We start from the raw sequence: 21,456 nt of genomic DNA on the forward strand, positions 1-21,456 counted from the left end.
CCGCACGGCGCTCCCCACCCCCACGCCATCCGGGGAGATTTCCTGTCCTTGGGAACACCTCGGGCCGGGGGACTCCAAACTTTTCCGAAAGTCAAAATCCGGCAGTGCCCCCTTCCGTCGCCGTCGCCTCTCCCCTCGAACTCGGGGCGCTCGGCTCGGCCCCGTTACCCGGCCCGGCGCTCCGAGCCCACCTTTCCCGCCCTCCCCCCGGAGCGGGGAGCGGCCGCTCGAGCGAGCCCGGCGCGGCGGGCGCGTTTCCCGGCCCTCGCCCTGGAACAACCGGTAGTAGCCGTTTTTTTTTTTTTTTTTTTTCCCTCTCCTCTCGTCCCTCTCCCTCTTCTCTTTCCGCCCGGCTTTGTGTGAAGTTTGCGGCACATTGCAGATGAGCCCTTAGCGGCGAGAGGAGCCTATTGTTCCCCGCCAGGAACTGCTTGCTGGGGCTGCGCTGGCTTTTGCCTTCGGAGCTGCCTCGTGCAGTACCGGGAGCGGCCTCCGGGCTCCGCTGTGTTGCGCTCTCGTCCAGGCAGAAGCACGGCGGCCTCAGATCTTTTTGTCTGAGAGAGAAGAGAAGTGAATCCCGTTGCCGCCGCCACCGCCGCCGCCGCCGTAGCCGTGCAGTGTGTGTGTGCGAGAGGAGGGAGCGAGCGAGGGAGAGGGCGACCGCGCGGAGCCGCGTCTGTAACACACACACACTGTCAGTACCTCACTCCGGCTCCCCCCACCCCGCCACAACAGTAACCCAATTCATTGTGTGATCCAGCAGCACCATGTTGAGTCTCATGTGCAGGCTGGATCGGCTGGGTTCGCGGTGCTGAGAGCGGCAGCGGGAGGAGGAATCGCGGAGCGTGCCCCTCTCGCTCCCGTCTCTGTGCCCGCGCGCTGTGTGGAGGCAGGACTCGCGGTTACCGCACTCGCGGGGCTCCCTTATTCCTTTTAAACTTTTTTTCAAGCAAGCCCCTCTCCATGGCCGATCCCCGGCCGAGCACGGGCACCTGGGTCTCTTAAAGGCGAGGAGGAGCCGGGGATTGTTGTTGTTGTCGTCGGCCGTTTTTTTTTTTTTTTTTCAAATTGGATTTAATTTTTTTTTTTTTTTTTTTTACGAGGACCTTTTTTTTTTTTTTTTAATACAAAAATGGCAAATTCGACGGGTAAAAACCACGCAGACCAGCGGAGAAAGGGACTCGCTTTCCTGGACGAGCTGCGGCAGTTTCACCACAGCAGAGGGTGAGGAAAATGGGGAGATGGCACGGGAGGGGGGGAGGCTTTAACCGAGCAGATCCAACTTCCAGCCCCTTCCCTGAAGGACACGGCGGCCCCGGCGAGGGGAGAAGAGGGGGCAGAGCTGACAAGTGGCGGTGTTTTGTGTGGATCTCCTTTGGCAGGTCTCCTTTTAAGAAGATCCCTGTGGTGGGTGGGAAGGAGCTGGATCTTCACGCTCTCTACACCAGAGTCACCACTTTAGGCGGATTTGGGAAGGTGAGTGGAAGTTTTAATTTGGGTTTCCCTCCCGCTAACCTCTTCCCAAAAGTCTCCTCTGACCCCCGGGGGCGGCGGGGGGAGCCGGGGTGCCGGGAACCGGCCTATTTCCAGAGGGTTAGGGAAGGTGGGGGGTGGAAGGAGGAAGCAGGCAGGCAGGTTGGTGGCTCGGCCTTGTCGGCGGAGCGATGCGGGGGGATCGGGGTACGGCGTCCCCCCGCCCCGGCCTCGCCCCGGCCCCGTTCCCTGCCCACCCCCCTCTTCCCCCCCCCGGCCCCGGGGGAAGGCGAGGGGGGAGCGGGGCCGTGAGGGGCAGTTTGTTTCGCTTGTGATTGCGGCTCTGCCCGCCTCTCTCTCAGGCAGACGGAGAGAGGAGAGAGTCTGAGCGCAGTTTTAGTGCAACTCAAAATTAGCGGGCATGTTTAACATCGATAATCGGCACGGAGCATGGGCTAGGAACCGAGCCTCGCGGCCGGGGGGGGCCGGGCGCTGCCCTGCGAGCTCTTCCCGGGGAAAAATAACAAAAGGGGCACCCGAGACGGTGTGTAATCAAATAGCCATCTTTAGGCTTCGAGGCTGGGGACAGAGATGTAGGCCTCAAAAGAAAGGCCTCTCCGTGGCTGTGGCTCCGGCCCGGGGGGACCCGCCGGGGGGACCCCGCAGCCCAGGGGGCGCCCCTCCCGCACCGCCCCGCATTGTGGGCAACTCGTGCGGGTTTTAACGGACCGCGGCAGGATTTAAAAGGGGGCGACAGAGGGAGCGGCGATTGGTTATTGTCCAGGCAGGAGAAACAACAACAAACAAACCCCAGAACGGCCGAACCCTCCTGCTCGACCCCGCGACGTGAAAAATAAAAATCGGGGCTGTGGAGGGGGAGGAGGTGGGGGAGGAGGGGGAGAAATGCTGGGGAGAAGCGGGGGGATTCCCGGGGGGAAACGCTAGGAAAGGCTGTCAGCAGGAAATGCGGCCCCAACCCCACACGCGTTCCTGTTTATTTATTTCAGTATATTTATCCGTTCGCTCCGTGGCAGCCCCCTGTTTCGGTGGGCTCTGTGGAGCGGTGCTGGGGGCACGGTGTGCATCGGGCCTGTGTTGTTCTGACAGGTCTCTGAGAAGAACCAGTGGGGTGAGATCGTGGAGGAGTTCAACTTTCCCAGAAGTTGTTCTAATGCTGCCTTCGCTTTAAAACAGTATTACTTGCGGTGAGTGCTACCAAGCTGTTGCTGTGGTATTTGTGAGTGTGGGGTTGTGTTTGGTTTTTGTTGCGTGCAATAACAAAAATACCCCCGCTCTTTAAAAATGCTGTAACGTAGACCTGAAAATATGTCCAATTCCTTGTTTGTCTGGTGCAGTGGTCGGTTAAAGGTAATTATGTTTTGCAGCTATTTTATTTGCATTTTACATCTGCAAATCTTAAACTTTGAAGAGATCCTCAGTTTATAAACGGGGTACGTGGGATCAGCAGACGATTTCTGCTGATCGTTTCTGAACGGTGGTACTAAAGGACAGTTACTGAGGGATCCTGTTATTGCAGTTACAGAAACTTACTTTAATTTTTGAAGCGCTGAAATGTGTTCCTGTATGTAAAGTTGTTTATAGCTCAGTGGGGCCAGGCAGTGAGTGAAAATACATCAGCAGGAAGACAGACTGCTTGGGATAAATTGTACTGTTATCAATTACTAGCAGCGTTCATTAGGCTTTATTTTAGAGTACAAAAGATAAATATTAATTTTTTTTTCTCTTACTGGAAAAATAATAGATTGCTGCAGCTTTTAAAAATAAGGTTACCTTCCTTGAAATCATACAGATGATTTTTTATGAGGCAGATTATTTTTTAATGTAGCGTGGAGTTAATGTTGAATATTTTAAATTACTGTGTGTGGTGCTGTTCAGTTACTGGATTTTTTTTTTTTTTTAAGAATTAATTTTGATTAACTTGGTGGTTATTTTTTATGTGAAGGATTTTGAAACTATTGCATGTATAGTGTCTCTAGGTGCTTTGTAGAAACATCTATTTAATTTAGAATCAAGTTTTATGCACACTGGTTAAGGAATGTAGTTTTATGTTTCTGCACTGTATAGATGGTATATTTAATTGCAGTTAAAGATAAGATAGATGAGTGATATGTAGGAAAGATGTATGGGCTTTTGGATTCCTGTTTTGGTGATCTGAGTACACACAAGCTTTATCTGTCTTCAGTTTGGCCTTCTGAATTAGGAAACGCAGTAATTGTACAGGTGCACTTTCTATTGGTTGTCCTAGATTGACTTCCAGCTTGAAGCTGTAGAGTTCAGAGCACAGTAGAGCAGTTATTGAGTTACAATGATGCCTGGAAAACCTTAGTCAGATAGCTGTAGTTACTGAATTTTTCTTTTTTGTTGGTGTTGACATATGATTGCTTTAAGATCCAGACCGAGGAAATAAATGGCTATGGTTAATAGCTTTAGCAAAGTTTAGGATTGCTGCTAGGCCTAGGAATGAAGTGGGAAGCTCACTTTAGGCTGTCCTGTTTATTTTCTTTCTCTAATACATAATATTATGGTAGTGTTGCTAAAGAGTTACTGAATCATTGAGAATAGTTACTGCTTTTTGAATTCTTCTGTTGGACCATGTAGTAATCTATTACCTGACAATGTTTTGCATATAGTTTGCAAAATGATAAGGGTTTTGTTTTGTTTTTTTTTTTTTGTTGGTTTTTTTTTTTTTTTTAATATATTGCTTTTAATTTCATATGATAGAAGCTCAAAAGCCTAACTTTTTGCACTGAAATGTCATGGTTGTATGTCATTTGTGCTTTCATATGTATTTTGGAAGCATTTATATGCTGTGAGAGTTAACATAATTAATGTTAATTTAGCATTGTAATGACCATTAATTTTTAACAAGATGCTACTTTATAATTTAGAATCCATCATCCAAAAATACTATTTTTATTGTTAACATTTTGTTATTGGCATTATTTTATATACGGTTGCTGAAAACGCGTATAATTGATGATATATAAATAATATAAATTGTTGTATTTTTTTTTTTAAATTTCTTTTAATTTAATTGGAGCTTTGAAGAAGTTGATGAGAAGAGTCTTTCAGAAGGTCTGGTTCATCACAATCTCTGTCATTTGCATAGGCCAATCTGAAATAAGCTGTCAAGGTGGTTGTTTGGGGGGTGGTTTGTTTTTGTTTTGCTTTTCGAATTACTGCTTTAGTCACTGTTGCTCTGGCATAATCTGAGTTTGATGTGTTTTCCAGCTGAGTTCACCGCCCTATATGTGTAGTATACAGGCTGTATGTACACGTGTATCTCTGTTGGGTTAATGCTTGTTTAGCTTTAGTACTGAAGGTTTTAGGGGGATTTGGTTATAGGGAAATAGAAGTGCCGTAATGCTAAATTTGTAGAAAGAGTTTTGTGTATCTGTGTCAAAGACCACAACCTGAGCTTTCTCACAGGGCTGTATTTTTATGAACCGCTGAGAAATTAACCTTGGGTTTAAAAAATAAAACATGAAAATGCTCCTCTTGAGTCTGAAATATGAGTGTAGTCCTGATCTCACTATTGTAATGACTTTGCAAACAAATTCAAACAAATTGAAGCAAGGTTAACTTCAGTGTACGTTTTTGTCCAATTGAGTGTTATGTCCTATGAAGCGATGCAGTGATCTGCATGGCAGGTGGGATCCTGCTGGATTCAGAGGCATTTGGTGGCGTGCACCTACAGGAATACATTTATGGATTTGGATCCGTGATGGTTTGGGATGAAAGTTGCTTCTTTCTATGAAACATCTGGCATACCGCGTTGGCTGAGATAAAATCTCAGGCTGCACAGACCCCTTGCTCGGTTTACTGTTATCTCTAATAATGCAGTCATTTCGACTCTAAATTGCTGTGTAAATAATTTAGAAAGTTGAATTATTTTGTGTGGCATTAGTAGTCCTGTTGGCTTCATCATACTGAGTGTTTTGTAGAACAATCATCAGATAACCTTCCTGTAAGCTGTTGTCAGGTGTGTCTTTTTTCTTGCAGCTACTTCTTTTTGACTCTTGTGGAATTGTGCTTTGGGAATGTATGTTAGACTTCATTCATGATGTGAACTGTTTAAACTTCTGACACAATTCTGATAAATGATAATTGAAAATATGATAGGCCATCCTGTCATCCCCTTCTTTTCCTTGCACTGCCATCTCTTTTCTCACACTAGAAAAAGTTATTTGTGACAGTGAAAGTCTGAACCATTCAAACTTTGTGCCTGCATTGCTTTAAGCTGTCTGACAGGTGAAATAATTTATGCTCTGTGGTTCTTAGTGAGCAAAGCCACACTGCTGATAACCACTGATACTTGTTAATGTAGTTCTGTAAGTCTCTGTAAGCGTCACAGAGTGTAAGTCCCTTGGATGTAGTGCAAATTAGATGCTTCATCTCAGGTGAGGTGAATTAGGAAAGCATTTTCTAAATGCACCTCTAAAGATTATTTTATACTGTAAATGAAAATAATATGGAGTAATAAATGCAAGTGTTGGTAGTGTGGGCATGCATTTACATTTTTGTTAGTTGGTAAACATGCAGTAGGTGAAAACAAAGTTAACATGAAATACAGGCTGTTTTTTGTGTTAGTAATTGATGAGATGACATTCCTACAAAGAATTGGACCGACGTGACCTTGTATGTTAGTATAAGGTTCTGCTGGTTTTCACGTGAGAGTAAGTGATACATTTATTTCTGTTGTGGGTCTGCATGAGGCCTTTGAGAGTGAGAGGCCTTGTGCAAATGAAGTACAAAATGAGTTTTTACTTTTAAAAAGTATTTGTCTGCATTAAGAGATATTATGTGAAAGGACAAAGTGTAGGTGAGATAAGTTTGAGTCTCGGTTCTGAGAAGCTTATGGTGAAGGCAGCAGAACTTAGTTAATGCAGGTAAAAAGGTGAGTAATAAGTTTGCTGTTGTAAATATTGGGAAGGTAAGGGATAATTGAGTAGAGAGAAAATAGGTCGATTTGTAAATGGAAAGGGGCATAAAGTTAGTATAAGGGCAAGCCATTATGGTGACCTTCTTGAAAATGCATGTATGGTAGGATAAAAAAGTGTGAGCAGTTAAAAACCAGGATTGTATGAAATAGCTGTTGACTATAGAGGGGCACTTAAAAGTTAGAGACATTTTTAATGAGAGTACTGATTTCCTACTTAATAAATAAACAAATAAGAAAGAGAGAACAGTGGGGGGGAAAAAACATGAGCTGAAGAACTAGATAAACTTGGGGGATTCTAGTTCCTGGTTTTAATAAAATAATGGCAGAAACGCTAGGGAAACAACAATAAAAGCCTGGAATTTTCTAAGCAAAATTACTTTGAAGAAGTATTTTTGTTACTTTTCTTGCTCTGATACTGCAGCAACATCTGCACAGAGATGAGTGATGATGGGTAGGTACAGGACTGGCTTGCTTGCCACATCTGATAGCAAGTTGAAGGCCTCAGAGGATGAAGGGAAAGTTGTAGCTGTAGAATTATTTTGCATATTTAACTGAAATATAAATACCTCTCTGAATCACTCATCAACAAATTATTTATCTATATCTATAGACATCTGAGTGAAAAATTGGTTGAAGGACCATAAACAAAAATCAAACAAAGTATGGAGGATGTATCTGGTGAGTCACAGCAGTTTTAGGTGATAGGAGTGCTTGCATATGCACACAGCAATACAAGATTGGCCATTTTAGGCATATTTAGTGTCTGTGTTAATGAACTTAATGAGAAAGTGACTAGTACACTAGTGACATTAGCAGATGACAAGGGAAGGGTTAAACAAAAGAGCAGAAAAACCAGTTATCTAAAGAAATCAGACATGTTGGAAAATATAAATGAGATTATTTTGGAAAACACGCGCTATAATGTGTGAGGGACAGTAATCCAAAACAGGTATTCACTGTGAGGGAATAACCTGGAAAGCAGTACTGCTGAGAAAGGGATAGGAGCAATACCATGGGCCTGATAATCCTGTCAGTTGTGTGCACCCAGCTCCCTTTCATATGAAAAGGATTTGTGCATGCTTCTGACAGGGAGAGCAGGCCTCAGTGTACAGTATGGTGTATAGACTTTGTGAAACACGATGGAGTGAGTTTAGGTTACATCCACAGAGGCACTGGAAATGAGAGGGAGTGATTTTTGCATGAGACTGTGCGACTGTATTTTAAGTACTGTTTTACATCCAGGCACCTTTGCAACAGGTGTGGCAACTTGACAGAAACTTAGAGAAGAACAGGAAAATGTACAGAAGACAGAAGGGACTAATTGATTTTAAAATAATTGAGAAATAAGTATATCTTATGTGGCTAAATGAATATTTTGGGTGAAACGGGGACGTGGTATCTTAGAAGCATTTTGAAGGGCCCATGTACTTAAAAGGGAGATAATTTTTAATAAGATAGGAAGTTATGTTAATGTGTTAGCTGAGATGAAACTGAGGGAGAAAATTCAGTGCAGACAGCAGCACAAAAACCATAACACATGCTGTTCAGAAGTTGGATGAGTATGACAAGTTTAGCTGGGGGGCAACCCACCGCATGGGCTATCCAAACCCAGGCTGGTCAGGGTGATACATACTGTGTGATAGGGGTGAGCCAGGACTGGCAGAAAAATGGATCAGATGACCTTGCAGGTTCTGTCCATTCTTGAATAACAATATAATGAAGGCTTTCATCTTAAAAGCTACAAACATTTATTATAACACTACAGACTTCACCTGAAAAATGTACTGCGCTTAATTTGGTCACAAATCCTGTAGTTTTTGGCAGGACAGAGAACGAATACATGGGTGACATTTTTGTGATTTCTGTCTGGAATTATTTTTCCCTCTCAAGGTAAGAATTGCAAGGCATGTTTCGGTGAGACATCTGAGGCCTTGCTTTTCAGTCTTAAGCCAGTATTTTACGTAGTTGGAGAGAAATTTTGGTTTAGTTGTACTGTAATAATGCAGTTGACATTTACAGTCAAGCGTAGGTACTGTTTGTGCCCTGAAGTTTTATTCAGACAAATTAAATATGTTGGTCATTAAAATATCAAAATGTCTCTCTATAGGAGTTAATTTATTTGGATGGTTATTGTCTAGTCACAGTTGCTGTGCATCTGCTCGGAAGATAGTAGAGCCTGTATAAAAACATAACCTGCAAGCAGCAGGTGAAAGGAGGAGTAGTTACCTTAAAATGTATCTTCCTTAGAGTTGTGTTGTGTTACTAGGCACTATGCAGATGAGTTTGACCTCTGTCGAAGTTCCTGTGCTTTTCCTGCAGAGGGTAAACTCCACTGCTGAAAAATGCAGTGAAAAATTAGTGAGGTGAATGTTAACATACTTTCTCTTTCTGATTATTTCCTTACCAGCTTTTTAGTAGAAATGATTACCTCAGTGCTCCTAAGGTGAAATATTCTGGTTTATTGGGAGGAGGGGGGGAAGTGTTGTTCTCCAGTTGTAAAGCAGAATTCTGATTGCTTAACTGGAAAGCTTATCCAGCCAGATGTCAGAACTAATAATCTACAAAAAGCAAGTTTCTGGGAGTGCTGTGACTCTCGGTGACTTCAGGGCCTACCTGAATCTTCTAATGGCTGGTGCAAAGTTTATATGTTAATACCATTTTCCAATCATCAGCTGAAACAATATAAAAATTAATTTATGTTTTTGAATTATTAATAGCTATGAGAACATCTTAGGTTTGAATAAATGGTAAGTAAATTACAGCAAGACTGAGAATGCACAAGGATGGAAGGATATTGCTTCTCTCCTGCTAGAGTGGAATAAGCCTGGGCTGAGAAAAAGGGCTTCAGACTTTCTTCTGTAGCTAATAGGCTTTAATTACCTTTTTTATTTGCAGTGAAACCTCAGTAGATAAGGCTTTCATACTCTTTCCTATCCTAGCCCCTTCTCTCCTTTCCTCAGTAGTGGTTTAGAGATACAATTTATTCTGGTTTACAGGTGTGAGGTACTAGAAGTGCATAGAAGTTCAGAGCGTTCCTTTGAAAAGTGCATATCAAATGGGAATGAAATCCAAACATAGTGTAACTTCTTGTTTCTTTAGTAACACAAGATTCCAGTTAGGATAGCCAACTTTTTTTCTTTTGAGCCTTATTTCAACTGTCCATAAGGGAGGATATACTGGTAATTACCATCTTTTAGAGTTCCTTTTTAGTCAGTGGCTGAGGAAGCACTGTCTAAAAAATACAACAGACTGGAGTTGTGTTCTGTGAACTGGGAAAGTGAAAACTAAGTATGCAACAGATTATGAGAGTGGATTGTTTGTGGTTTGTTTTAAAATGCTTGTTCAGAGTCCCAAAGTGGTGTCTCTCAGCTTCTGTGGGGCTACTTGAAATAACTGCAGTATCAGTCAGCATTGTTACAAGACACACAGTTCATACAGGGAGTTAAATATAGGCCAGAGATCGCATAACAAAATCTTGTTTCTGGTTATCAATCTGATAGGTATTTATTCAGTGGCCTTAGTTAAATCATTTGCCATCTTTTTATTCATATTTATAAAGCTAGTATAGTGATGTTTGTTTACCTGTCTCACAGAGAAGTGTGAGACTGTAAGCTCTTTAATGCAGGGATTGTGTCTCTTCATACTTCTATGTCATATCTTAAATATATGAAAATGAATATAAATTAGGAATATATGAGGAAAATAAAACTCTTCGTAAGCTTGTTTGCCCTCTGCAGTATTGAAAAGCAGAAAATATAGCATAGATGAGAGAAAGAACAATCTTTATTCCTTAGGGAATAGATAAACTTGGGATACCTAAGCAGAGAAATATTGGAACAGTTGAAAGAAAGAAGCTTATCTTAAGAAAGGATAATAAAACAGCAAGATGGTACCCAGAATAGCGAGCTTAGGCTTTGCCTGAGGTACTAGATTAGTGAGCTGGGTATCAGATCTAAAATACAGTCTCCTTGGAGCAATGAGTTCAAGTCTGAGCAGACCTGAATTAGGTTTTCAGCAACATGCTGGTGACACCGAATTCTCTACTTTTAGTTTTCATATCTTTAAAATAATGTGCATGCATTTATTTTAACTCTAGATAAATGGTAGCAAGCCAGCTGTGCTATGAAGAGGGATTGCATATCGTTACAGCAGAGTTCTGCTGAATGATGCAGTAGAGCATGTTTCTCTGCAACAGTGAACTGTGCTCATATTATTTTCCTTTTTTATTGGTGTGGGAGGAGCAACTGCTCAGATTAGGAGTCTTGTAGAATAACTTACAGGGTTAGTTGTCAATTCATAGCTTCATCATCTGCATAGAAGTCCAGTGTGGTAACGCGGTTAGGATGCAGAGACCTTTCAGATCACAATGTTTGCAACAGTTTTTGTATGTTTGTTTGCTGAAGTTTTGGCGGGTGAAACTTACGGCTACAGTTACTTCTCTGTTGTTACCTACAGTGACATTTGTTGGTTGGCCTCTGCCTCCCAGTCGAAAGGTTGTGGTGCTTCCATGATAATCCACATGGAGAGATTCTCAGCTCTGTAAATCACTGAGCCACGTGACTGCCTTTGAGTAGCTCTGTTCTTTTGGGGAGTACTCTGTAGTACTGCTGTAAGTTGTGTATTATCTTATGCATTGGGGACATTATGCATTGGGGTAACTGTTCTTCTGGGCTGCAACCCAAAGACTTAGGTTAAATAACAGTAGTTTAAGTAAATTTAGCATGTTCTTAGTATGTTAACAAAGATTATTATGTAAATAGATGTAGTAGTACTGTGTGACATTATTATTACTACTTTAACATTTGAATTGAAAGAAAACCTATGAAAATAAACATAAGAATTCTACTTCCCTTACGCAGTTACTTGACTCAGGACTATCTGGGTTCTGGTGACTCTGATTAAATGCTCTAGAACCCAGTCAGGTGAACAGTTCCATGCTACAGAGTTTATATATGTCCTCTGTGATGTTGGGGAAGATAGCAGAGCTGTTTTTTGAATGTTTTTTGCCTCCTGATACCATCTATGAAAACCTGGGAAAATTTACATTTGAAATGAACAGTCTGTGTTCATATCATACCACAGTTGCACAGTAAATACCTGAAAAGATCAGGATTGACCTCATTTAAGTATGAATATGCAACCTTATCTTTGTCTCCAGAGTATATTCTTTATAATTGAGCCTTATGCCCTCTGTGGTAATAAATTCCATGGCAGTATTAATCTGTTGTATCACTGAGGTATTTTTTTTTCTTAATATACATTTACATAATTCTGACTCATTGCTCAATGTGGTAATTGATTATTCTCAATGGCAGTTCTTTCTGAGGAGTTTCTGGGTGTGCTTCCTGGACATCCTTTACCCACTATCTTGGCTTCCATGGTGTTACCCCACATGGGCCAATTCAGAAATTCCTTTGCTTGTAGTTTGAGGGGGAATTACCTGTGATTGGCATTGAAGCTCACATGTCTTTTTTTTCTCCTTCTCTTCTAATCATAGTCTTCTCAGTCTTTGACTAAAAGGTGGAATTCATTTTCTGTTCCTTGACCCCTTAATATCTGTAGCCACAGACAGCATGTGGAATATTTACTGTAATCAAATGAATTCCTAATTGTACAGAAAACTGAAGGAGAGAAAAGGGGTATGCAGGTAAAAAGGGCGAGAGGACAAAGCGCCAAAAGTCAGGTGCCTAGCAACCATAAAATACTGAATTTTACAACAAAATGGTAACAGATTCCATTGGATCTGAAAAAAAAAATAAAAATCTGCAGCTGTGGACATGCGGAATTCACAGGATCCAGACCAATATCTAAAAGGTATTTCACACATCTGAAAAATGTGCTTTCAGGTACTCTGCAGACCCAGTCAGGCATTGCAGCATTGCCGTGTGTTTTGCTTGTTCTTCCAAGGTCATTTTGGTAACTGTAGCGTGTAGAAACACAATTTTTATTTTAGGAAAAATTTTGTTTTGGAGCACAGTTATGTGCAAAAGCTGATCACTATATAAATTATGGTGTTTAATATTCAGAGTCTTAACTGCCACACAGATTGAGATACCTTTAGTAAGCATTTTTCTTCACATGCTTCAAAATGCATTTTCCAACAAACTTAGCTACACTTGTCCTGTTGTATACCACGTGCTTCTTTGAGTATAACATGAAGCTATTTATTGGAAAGTACGTTAATCAGTGCATATAGAAACATAGTGGAAAGTATTAAAACATCAAAATACAATACTCAATGACAGTGACTTCATTACACTCTGTAGTGTTTCATTAGTATGTCTCATAATTAATGTGCTATTATTACTGAGGTATAATTTCCTTTCTAGAAAGATGTTTTTTGTCGTAGAAGAATACAAGATTTGTTTTCTGTTTAGACTTTTACATCACCGGTGTACAAATCCTACTTTTCTGAAGTAGCTTAGTGAGCAGTTTAATTGTATTTTAAACAGAGTTAGTCTGATGAAGAAAGTGCTTCTGAAGTAAGATCAAAGAGAAAGGTGGTTCTACAATGGTTTAGTGTTCTCTGTATGCCTATACACACAAACTCCCCGCTTCCCAAAATGTACTTACTTCTGTATGGATATGTCTCTCTGTTGCAGTTTGAGGTGATAATTGTCCATAAAGTTATGGGTCCATTGTAAAGCCAAAATATTCTGTTAGTTTTATGGTGACTTGCTGCTTATATTGATCTGCCTATGAGCTCTGATTATGGACTTTTGCCCGTGTGCCATAGAAGAATCTCACTCTTGTTTGGAGCTGGGCTGATAGCAATGGCATTCTCAGTTCTGCACGTGTACTTTGAAGGTCGGACTCATAAGATCTGGGCTTTATATATCTGAACGTAAACTGTGCTGGCTTTAGAAGGAAAGGCCCTCAGATACTGCAGTAGGTGTAAACAAGGTGTTCATTTCTTTGCTTGTCCTCAGGAGGCTTTTGCGCAGAAGCAAAAGTTGCACACGAGGTGTGTGTGTGTTTTAATTTTATTTATATATATTTATATATATTTATATATATAAATATATATATTAGGTGTTTAAGAATATAACAGGATTTGTTTTTTACATGGTTAAATAAATATAAGCATTTGGGAGTTCTGGTGATCTTTGTAAGTCTGGAAAGCAAAGAGCTGTTGACACTTACTGAAGATCCAGCTGGTGGAAAGATCTACAGAAGGTCTACATCTACATTAAACTTTAAAATTCAATTTAGCAGTCATTTTATATGTTAAATATGGAAATGTATATCTAAACTTATTAGTGCAAAGATGCTTGTAATCATTGTTTCTTGTATGAATGTACCAAAGAATTTACTCACTTTAATTTCACTGTTGTAGTGTTGTACAGTGTTGTAGTGTTCTGTTGTATTACCAACTTTTACAGCATTTGTAACACTGGAATAACTATGATTGGAACCTTCTTTATGTTGTGAAAGTAACGATGGAAAGTTGTAGTGAAATAGACACAAATGTGATTGTTTGCATACCAAATAGTGTACAGCAGCAGCATAAACTTACAGGATTGTTGATCTGATTGCTTTACAAGATAGAACCTTATAGGGCAGATTGCACAGAGCTCCACTGTAGGAGGCCACTAGGTAGAAGTGACTCTGAGTGCTGTGTTTTTATTTTTTTTATTTTTGCCAAAGCTTATTTGGCTCAGATCATTTGCTGAGGTTTGCAGATTTGAAGAATGAATTTATTTCTTGACTTGGCATGTGCCCATTGGGAAAATCTACATCTCCATGCCAAGCAATCCAGATGTGCAGCATGGAGGCACTGAGATACATCTGTGCTTCTGGGTTGCTGGCCAGTCTGGTACTCGTACCCTGAGCTGAGAGGCATACCCTGAGCGCCGGGTCCACTTGGGCCCACCACATGAAAGCCAAAGAAGAGGGAAGATTAAGTGTGTGGAGCTATTTTAGTGAGGGAGAAGAGCTGTTGAACATAGGTAGTTGATTTGCAAAGGGAGTGTGAATGTAGAGAACTAGGTGAGAAAGCCAGTGTGTCTGTGTACTGGTGGTGATTGGCAAGGTTTATGGGATAGATACATTTCAGAAAGAAAAAGGGAGGTTATGTAATCAAGTACTGAAAAGTTACAGTCTTTAATGGTTAGCTCCCTCATAGAATCATGGAATCACAAGGTTGGAAAGGACCTACAAGATGATCCAGTCCAACTGTCCTCCCATTACCATTGCTACCACAAGCACTAAACCACATCTCAGCTCCTCTCCCAGACGCCTCTTGAACACTGCCAGGGACAGCAACTCCACCACCTCCCTGGGCAGCCATTCCAGTGCCTGACCACTCTCTGAGAGAAAAAGTTCTTCCTTATGACTAACCTAAACCTCCTCTGGTGCAGCTTGTGGCCATTGTTTAAGTTGGTCACTGGATATTACGACTTTTGCCCAGAGCTGGGTTGCTGCTGAGTGAAGGATGTCATAGTGAAGTGCTGAGTAATCTCTGGACTCAAACTGCACCACCTGCTTTCTGCAGTGAGGTTTTGATGTATGGTATAAACCTTCCAGTGGTTCTTCTGCATCTTCATTTGTACTGGCAGTGCTGCATTAATATTACAAATTTCTGTTCTGCTGGTTTATATTTTTTGTTAACACCAAATTTACCATTCTCGTTTTAATGTAAGAATTCTATCATCATAATTACTGTTACTTCTATCCTTGTATTAAAATATGATAAGGGCATAAAATGACATAAAATGAAAATAAAAGGATTTTATCTCTTCCTTAAAGAGCTTTCAGGGAGTTGGTTTCTTTGTGGTAAAAAACTTGTTTATAGGCATTGCTATGCTTAAGAAAGCTAGAAAAATACAGTTGTGGAACTGTGAGGGTTTTTTCAAATGCTGATGTTGTAACTTTCTGAAGACAGAGACATTTCTGAGTAATTTGTTCATTAATTATATGAAATGCAGGAGTGCTGTTAAGTATGTGGCATATGAAACACCAGTTGTTAGCTTCAGTTTGAGATAGTTGTATTAGGACTACTTCTGTCCCACCTCTGATACTATGAATTTGTTAAGAATCAATTTCCAACTGAAAATTTAATGGAGTAAGCTTTCACAAATTCTGAGAAAAGTTTTTATACCCATGTGAAAATGAAGATTTGGAGACAAAGTTTTAGTCTTGGGATGGAATTAATTATAAAGTGCTGTTTCTTTTTGATAGTTCATGACCATATGTGTTATATATGACCATATATGCTTGCCCTGGGCCTTAGGCTTGTGTACTTTGGGAAGAGAACTACTAAACTCAGTTTAGAGCATAAAAAGTGGCTACTGTTTAAAACTACTCCAAGTAGTGGAATGTAAATAGTTCAGTGCAGTTAGTGAGCAGAGAGCGGGTGAACCACTCAAAGGTGTGGGCAAACTGTATTCTTCATGCAACTGCAATTTCTGCTGTAGTATACAGATACCGTCATACAGCTGCATAGTTTTTTGTTTATGATTGGAATGATTGTTTATAATATATACTTTTTCTTTCTGAAAGAAAACAGAAATTTGTGTTTCGCGGTTGTGCTTATTGCCACTTCTCTTTTGAGCTCTTGGTAATGTTGATGTCTCCAGAGAAAAAAGAAAAGAACTGTTTAAAGGGGGATACGTATCTGCCTGCTCTACCTCACTGCATGGAGGAGAGTGGAAAAGAAGCATAGCTCCTCATTGTTTCTTGCAAATATACATCAGAAATTATTGCTGTTATCTTACTTAGCAGCTTGTGGCATCCTTTTTCAAGCAGACAATATTGCTGTCCCTTGAGTGACTGCTGTGCTGCTGACATTGCCCCCCAGTAGTGATACAAGCTCTGCTTTCAGGTTTTTGGTGGTGCTGAGGGGTTGTGGTGGTTGTTTTGTTGCTGTCGTTCGATTGTTCTGTTGTTGTTGTTTGTTTGTTTATTTTTAATTATAGAGATCTGTTTTTATGGACACCTGCATCAGGGTTCCACTGAGTGCAGCATTAGCTGCAGAGAGGCATGCCAACAGACTGCAGTCCTGAATTGCCTACTTCTGTTGTTTGTTTATTCTTTTGTTTATTTTTATCAAGTTTTGTAAGTTACTGCATTATGGTTGACTTTCCAAAAGAGTTTTTCAGTTTGCTTTCCTTTAGGTTTGTAAAGGTTATCATATGTACCAAGGGAAGTCCCATTACAGGCAAAACAGGAAGAACAACTCCTAGAATAAGGAGAACAACTCTAGAATATAGAAAAGACTCTGCATATTTAGCAATTATTTATTTTTTACCTCCTTCTCCCTTTTTCAGTAGGTTTGCTACATTAGATCATGTCTTGTCACTTGAGTAATTCTCAAGGCTTAGCGGTTGTCTTGTGTTCCTGGAAGTTATTTACAGATGGAGATAAATAGTTTTTCTTGGCTAGTCCATAAAATGGAGCAGCTTAATGAGTGATCAAATTAGTAAAAACTTTAGGTCTCACTGTAGTGTGAACGTGGGTGCTACATGAAGAAGAGAGAGAAAGATCAGAGGATCTTGGTGAGTTTTAAAATGAAGATATGTGATGATTACAGGGGTTGTTATTTTTGCAGTATTTTCGAGAAAGCTGAGTAGGGACATTTTGCTGGCAGTGGTCTTAGAACAGGCGAGCTTTCCTAGTCACAGATTGTCATGTAGAGTTTGTGTGTGTGTAGATTTTGTATGCAGAAAGCATATATGAGAGCGTAGTGTGCATTGATGATGATACAGGAGGTGGTGATAGATTAATACAGTATGGAAAGTTAAATGACAGAGTTTATCAAGGAATAATACCATAGGTTAAAAGTGTTGAGACAGGTAGATTTGTGGAGCAGAATGTGTGCAGAACAGACTGAGTTATGCTTGAAAACATTTTCCTTGACCATCAGAAATTCCTGTGTAATCAAGACACTTAATCAAATGAAATTATGGCAGTACTGTGAGGATGTTTGGTGAAAAGAGTACAAATAGCATTGAGTTAATAATAATAACACAAGAGATGTATGGCTGATTATGAGCCATAAAACATCGGCAGCTGAGGTTGAAAATAAAATAGAGTATAAGAAAGTGAGTATAAAATGCTGCATAGTTAAGAATCTCTGTGACATGCCATCATGAGGGAACAAGAGAATCCTTAGTGTAGATTTGGACTTCTTGGCAGAAGGTGAATGGTGAGGCATTTGAAAACAAATATTATTCATTGGGATTCTGCTGAGGCTTAAGTCCTTGATAAGTTTGTATCTCTTACACCAGGAAGTGAAATGCCTGAAAAAATCTTAGTAGTCATGTAGTAAGTTATTTGAGGTATTATTTATGTAGTTTGATGTTTATTTCTGTATGACTTAGTTGCTTTTGTACCATTTAAAGGACTTCTGAAAAAGTAAAGAAGTGTTAAAGAATGTACCAGCTGTAGTTTCCATTTGTTCTTTTTACTTTAAGTATAAAATACTGCTGTTACAGACCTCATTTAAATTTTTAGTGCTAATCATTTCAGAGATCACAACTGTGGTGCCTGGCAGTAATCCAGCTCCTGATGCACAAGGCAAGAACATTTGCCCTTAGAGGAAGAAAACCTCATGGAAGTATTCTTCTGCAAAGTCACGTCAGCGAGCACCAGTACTTGCTTAGTGGACGTAACTGCCATTGTTACTTTGCTTTCTTTCCCTTTGTAGCTCCATCTTTGTGCATCTTTCTCTGCAGCCGTGCCCCCATGAGTGTTTATTGAGGAGGCAAAGACAATAGATTCCGGATGTAAATAAACAGAATGTGTGAGATAAGGTCATCTGTAGGACTCATGTTCCTCTCTCAACCTTTTTCTGCAAAGAGATATCCGTACTTTTTTATCAGTAATACTTAGGTTAGACATCTTTTGGAGAAGTGATTGATCTCCTACCGCTTCTCCATGTATTACACTCTTGCTTCAGAATTCTAAAATCAGTTCTCAGTTGTCTGCTGCCTTGTGGGATATTGTCAGCAGGACCCTTCTTTCCTTAATAACCAAGGCTGAAATGCAGTTTATGTGCAGTCTCACTGTTTTTCGTTTCAATTGTGTACGATTTGAGCAGCAATTGGGAGATTATGGATGCAGAAACGGTCCTGAGTCTGAATGGAGAATGTTATCTATCATAAAGTTTGAGGACTGCTACCACAAATGCCTCTCACTTTTATGGTTAAAGAAATACATGTATCTTTATCTTAGAAAAAAAACCATATTCCTGTTCAGTAATGCAGTGCAGTATGTGAAATTAGACTTGCCCTATGGCTGGTAAGAATTTTTGTAAGGGCAACTTGACAAAAGATGTTTGGTTGAAAGGATGCTTATTTTCTTGTACTGTAGTTCTCACCCTGAAGATCTCAGGCTTGTTTTCAATTTACAAAATGTTATTTACCACAACTATTTGTTGACTTGAAAATGGATTGTTAGTGTTTTGCAGTTGTGCAGCAAGTGTAAATATTTCATACCTAAACAGTTTGATTTAATTAGAGGAAGATTTCTTATTTTTATTTTAAGAAAGTTTTGTACTACAGAGGAAGGATGGCAGTGGAAGACTGCTTTAGCAGTGTGAGCCTTAATTGTGGGTGAGCTGCTTTGGCGTTCCAGGTGTCTGCATCTGCAAGCCTCTCAGCTTGGAATTGGAAGTTGTTTGTATTTACCGTCTCATGCTAAAATACTTTGGAAGTTGAGATTGTAAGTAGAACTTCCTTTCTTCATGACAGTAGTGGTATTTTAGTGTAGGTAAACTAAAACCTGAATGCCAACGTCAGGATTAATCAGAGGTACAGTTATTACCTCCTATTAGCCGGGCTGTTTCACACAAGCCTTTCTCAAGTTTGTCTGTCGTGATCTCTTGTGGAGTTTTATGTAGGGCTGCCCCATTTTTTCTTAAACCTGTTTGTAAGCTTTCTCCAGTGGTACGTGTTCCTACATCGTTTCTTTTGCTGCTGCAGTAAGCACTATGCTTGTACATACAAAAATAGCCAAGCAAGTCTACTTTTCTTTTACCAGACTGCAAATGACTGATTTACTACTGCGTGAAGAACAATCAGTTCTAGGCTTTGCCTTACATGATGATCTCAGAAATGAGCAAGATCCCTCTAGTTAGAGTGGCTACCTGTTCATGTTATGAATTGCTCACGAGCATAAGAATCGAGCAGCCTACCAGCAGAAACGAAGATAGCACCATAGTGCACATAGCACCATAGTAACACGTAGTACAGTACCAAAGGTTTTTCATCATGTACCATAAAGACAGTAGGGTGTCAAATTTATACCTAATATAAAGTTGATGATGACTGCGTATCACTTCTTTAGAAGAGCAGGAAGGAATTTTTTTGAAATTAATATTGATAGCAATTAAACTTCCATGTAATGATGTTCTGTGTGTCAGCTGAAGGCGGGCAGGATGCGCGTTTGCCTCTGATGCAGATGAATGTTCTCTGAGTGCCACAGTGAGTGAAGTCAGGAATCCCTGCTTTTGGAAGAAGTTTGCTGTGTGTTAGAGAATCAGAAGTTTTATGTAAGGAGCGTGGTCAAGTGAATCTTCATAATACTCTCTTGATTAATCCAAAATGAGCTTATGGTGCTGTTGTACATTGGAGATCTACCGTACACACCACACAGAGCAGATAGAACAGATTTAATTCTGGTAAGGAAATAGTACTGAATATGCATCTGCTATAAAACATACAATATACAATAAGGTTTTACAACATGTAATTTTTAGATCAAATAGTATTTGCAGAAAGTAAAAATATTTTAAAGATATACATTGAGTTGCAATAATAAAAATATTTCTGAAGCGAATCGTATATTTAAATGCAATATTGCTTGCAGTTATGGCTGCCTAATAGAATTTTACGGTAATACAGTTTTGGTAAGAGTGGTTCTTACTGTGAACAGTTTTGTAAAATAGGTTAGAAAGAAAGGTATTCACGTTGTCTCTTGAAGAAAACTCTTAATGCCTGGAACAATTTCAAACAGTTCATTTACATGGTTAAAATAATCTGTTTTAACCAAAAATAATTTCTCTTTGTCCCAGAAATCTTAGAAGCATTTAGTTTAGGGACAATCTGTACAATACTTAAAAGGATGAGGATTCTTGTTCTTGGCTTTTAATTATTGATGTTTACGACAGCTTCTGTTCACTTATTTAATTTTGTAGAAAAGCTATTTGCCATTCCTTATCTCTTCCATTATGGCAAGTTCAGACTTTTTCTGCTTTTCAGAACTACTTTTGGCTGTGGCAGACTACTGCAACTCAGCAAGGTCGAGGCCTGTAGTTAGAGAAGTGTCACTCATTTGTTTCATCATTACATTCTGGTTTGTCTGTATTTTAGGTAGTTAAAATTGCCTTCTTTATTTGCATTGTTCAGGTTAATTTGACAGCGTATCGCAGTGGTAACTACATGTGAAGGGCACTGATGCTGCTGTTGAAAGAGCAAGGAGTATGTTGTACCTAAACTGTTATGGGGACTCCAGTGGTCATGATGGCGAGGAAAGAGCAGTCTGGTTTTCCTGAGGATCTTCCTGTTCTGATATCTATGCAGTTGTGCCAGTTGCCTCTTTTCCTTTTAAACACAGAGCACTCAGCAAATATAGCAGAAGTTTTCATATCCCTTTACAAAGGGGAGGAGAAACTTGGCTTCCATCTTCCTTAACTTGTCTTGTAATACTGATGGCTCATCACACTTGTCTGGGATGATTACTTTATGCCTTTTAAGCTCTGGTGCTGTTGGGATGCTGAAGAAATTGGTGATGGATTTCTTTGTAATTTTATCCTTTCTATTCAGGAAATGAGATTGAATAAGAGGTTGTATTAAACAAACAAGAAACGTTACAGATTTGAGGCTATGCCAGGCTTATTTACCTGATTTGACACTTACATGTTCCCTTACAATGACCCGAGACTTTTCCACAGTTCATAGATGGGTTCTGAATTGATGGCTGTACACATACAGAATTGATGGGGTAGAAACAGGAGATTGTTCAATTTATTTCTTAGGAACTTTTACAAACAGCTGTGAACAGTTGGTTTTGCAGCATAG

General features: G+C 40.2%; 1 protein-coding gene across 2 annotated transcripts in view; it reads left to right on the top strand.

Annotated features, from left to right (window-relative positions):
* Positions 1 to 1,097: 1,097 nt before the first annotated feature.
* Positions 1,098 to 21,456, top strand: part of ARID2 (AT-rich interaction domain 2) — a 105,450-nt gene continuing 85,091 nt past the window's right edge. Inside the window, exons 1-3 of one of the 2 annotated variants that reach the window (XM_048947532.1) lie at positions 1,098 to 1,224; positions 1,383 to 1,476; positions 2,581 to 2,678. In XM_048947532.1, coding sequence (XP_048803489.1) covers positions 1,133 to 1,224; positions 1,383 to 1,476; positions 2,581 to 2,678 — 284 coding nt within the window. In that variant the 5' untranslated portion in view covers positions 1,098 to 1,132. The other variant, XM_048947521.1, reaches the window with a different exon arrangement.

This window comes from Lagopus muta, chromosome 1, assembly GCF_023343835.1.
Source record: "Lagopus muta isolate bLagMut1 chromosome 1, bLagMut1 primary, whole genome shotgun sequence".
NCBI lineage: Eukaryota > Metazoa > Chordata > Aves > Galliformes > Phasianidae > Lagopus > Lagopus muta.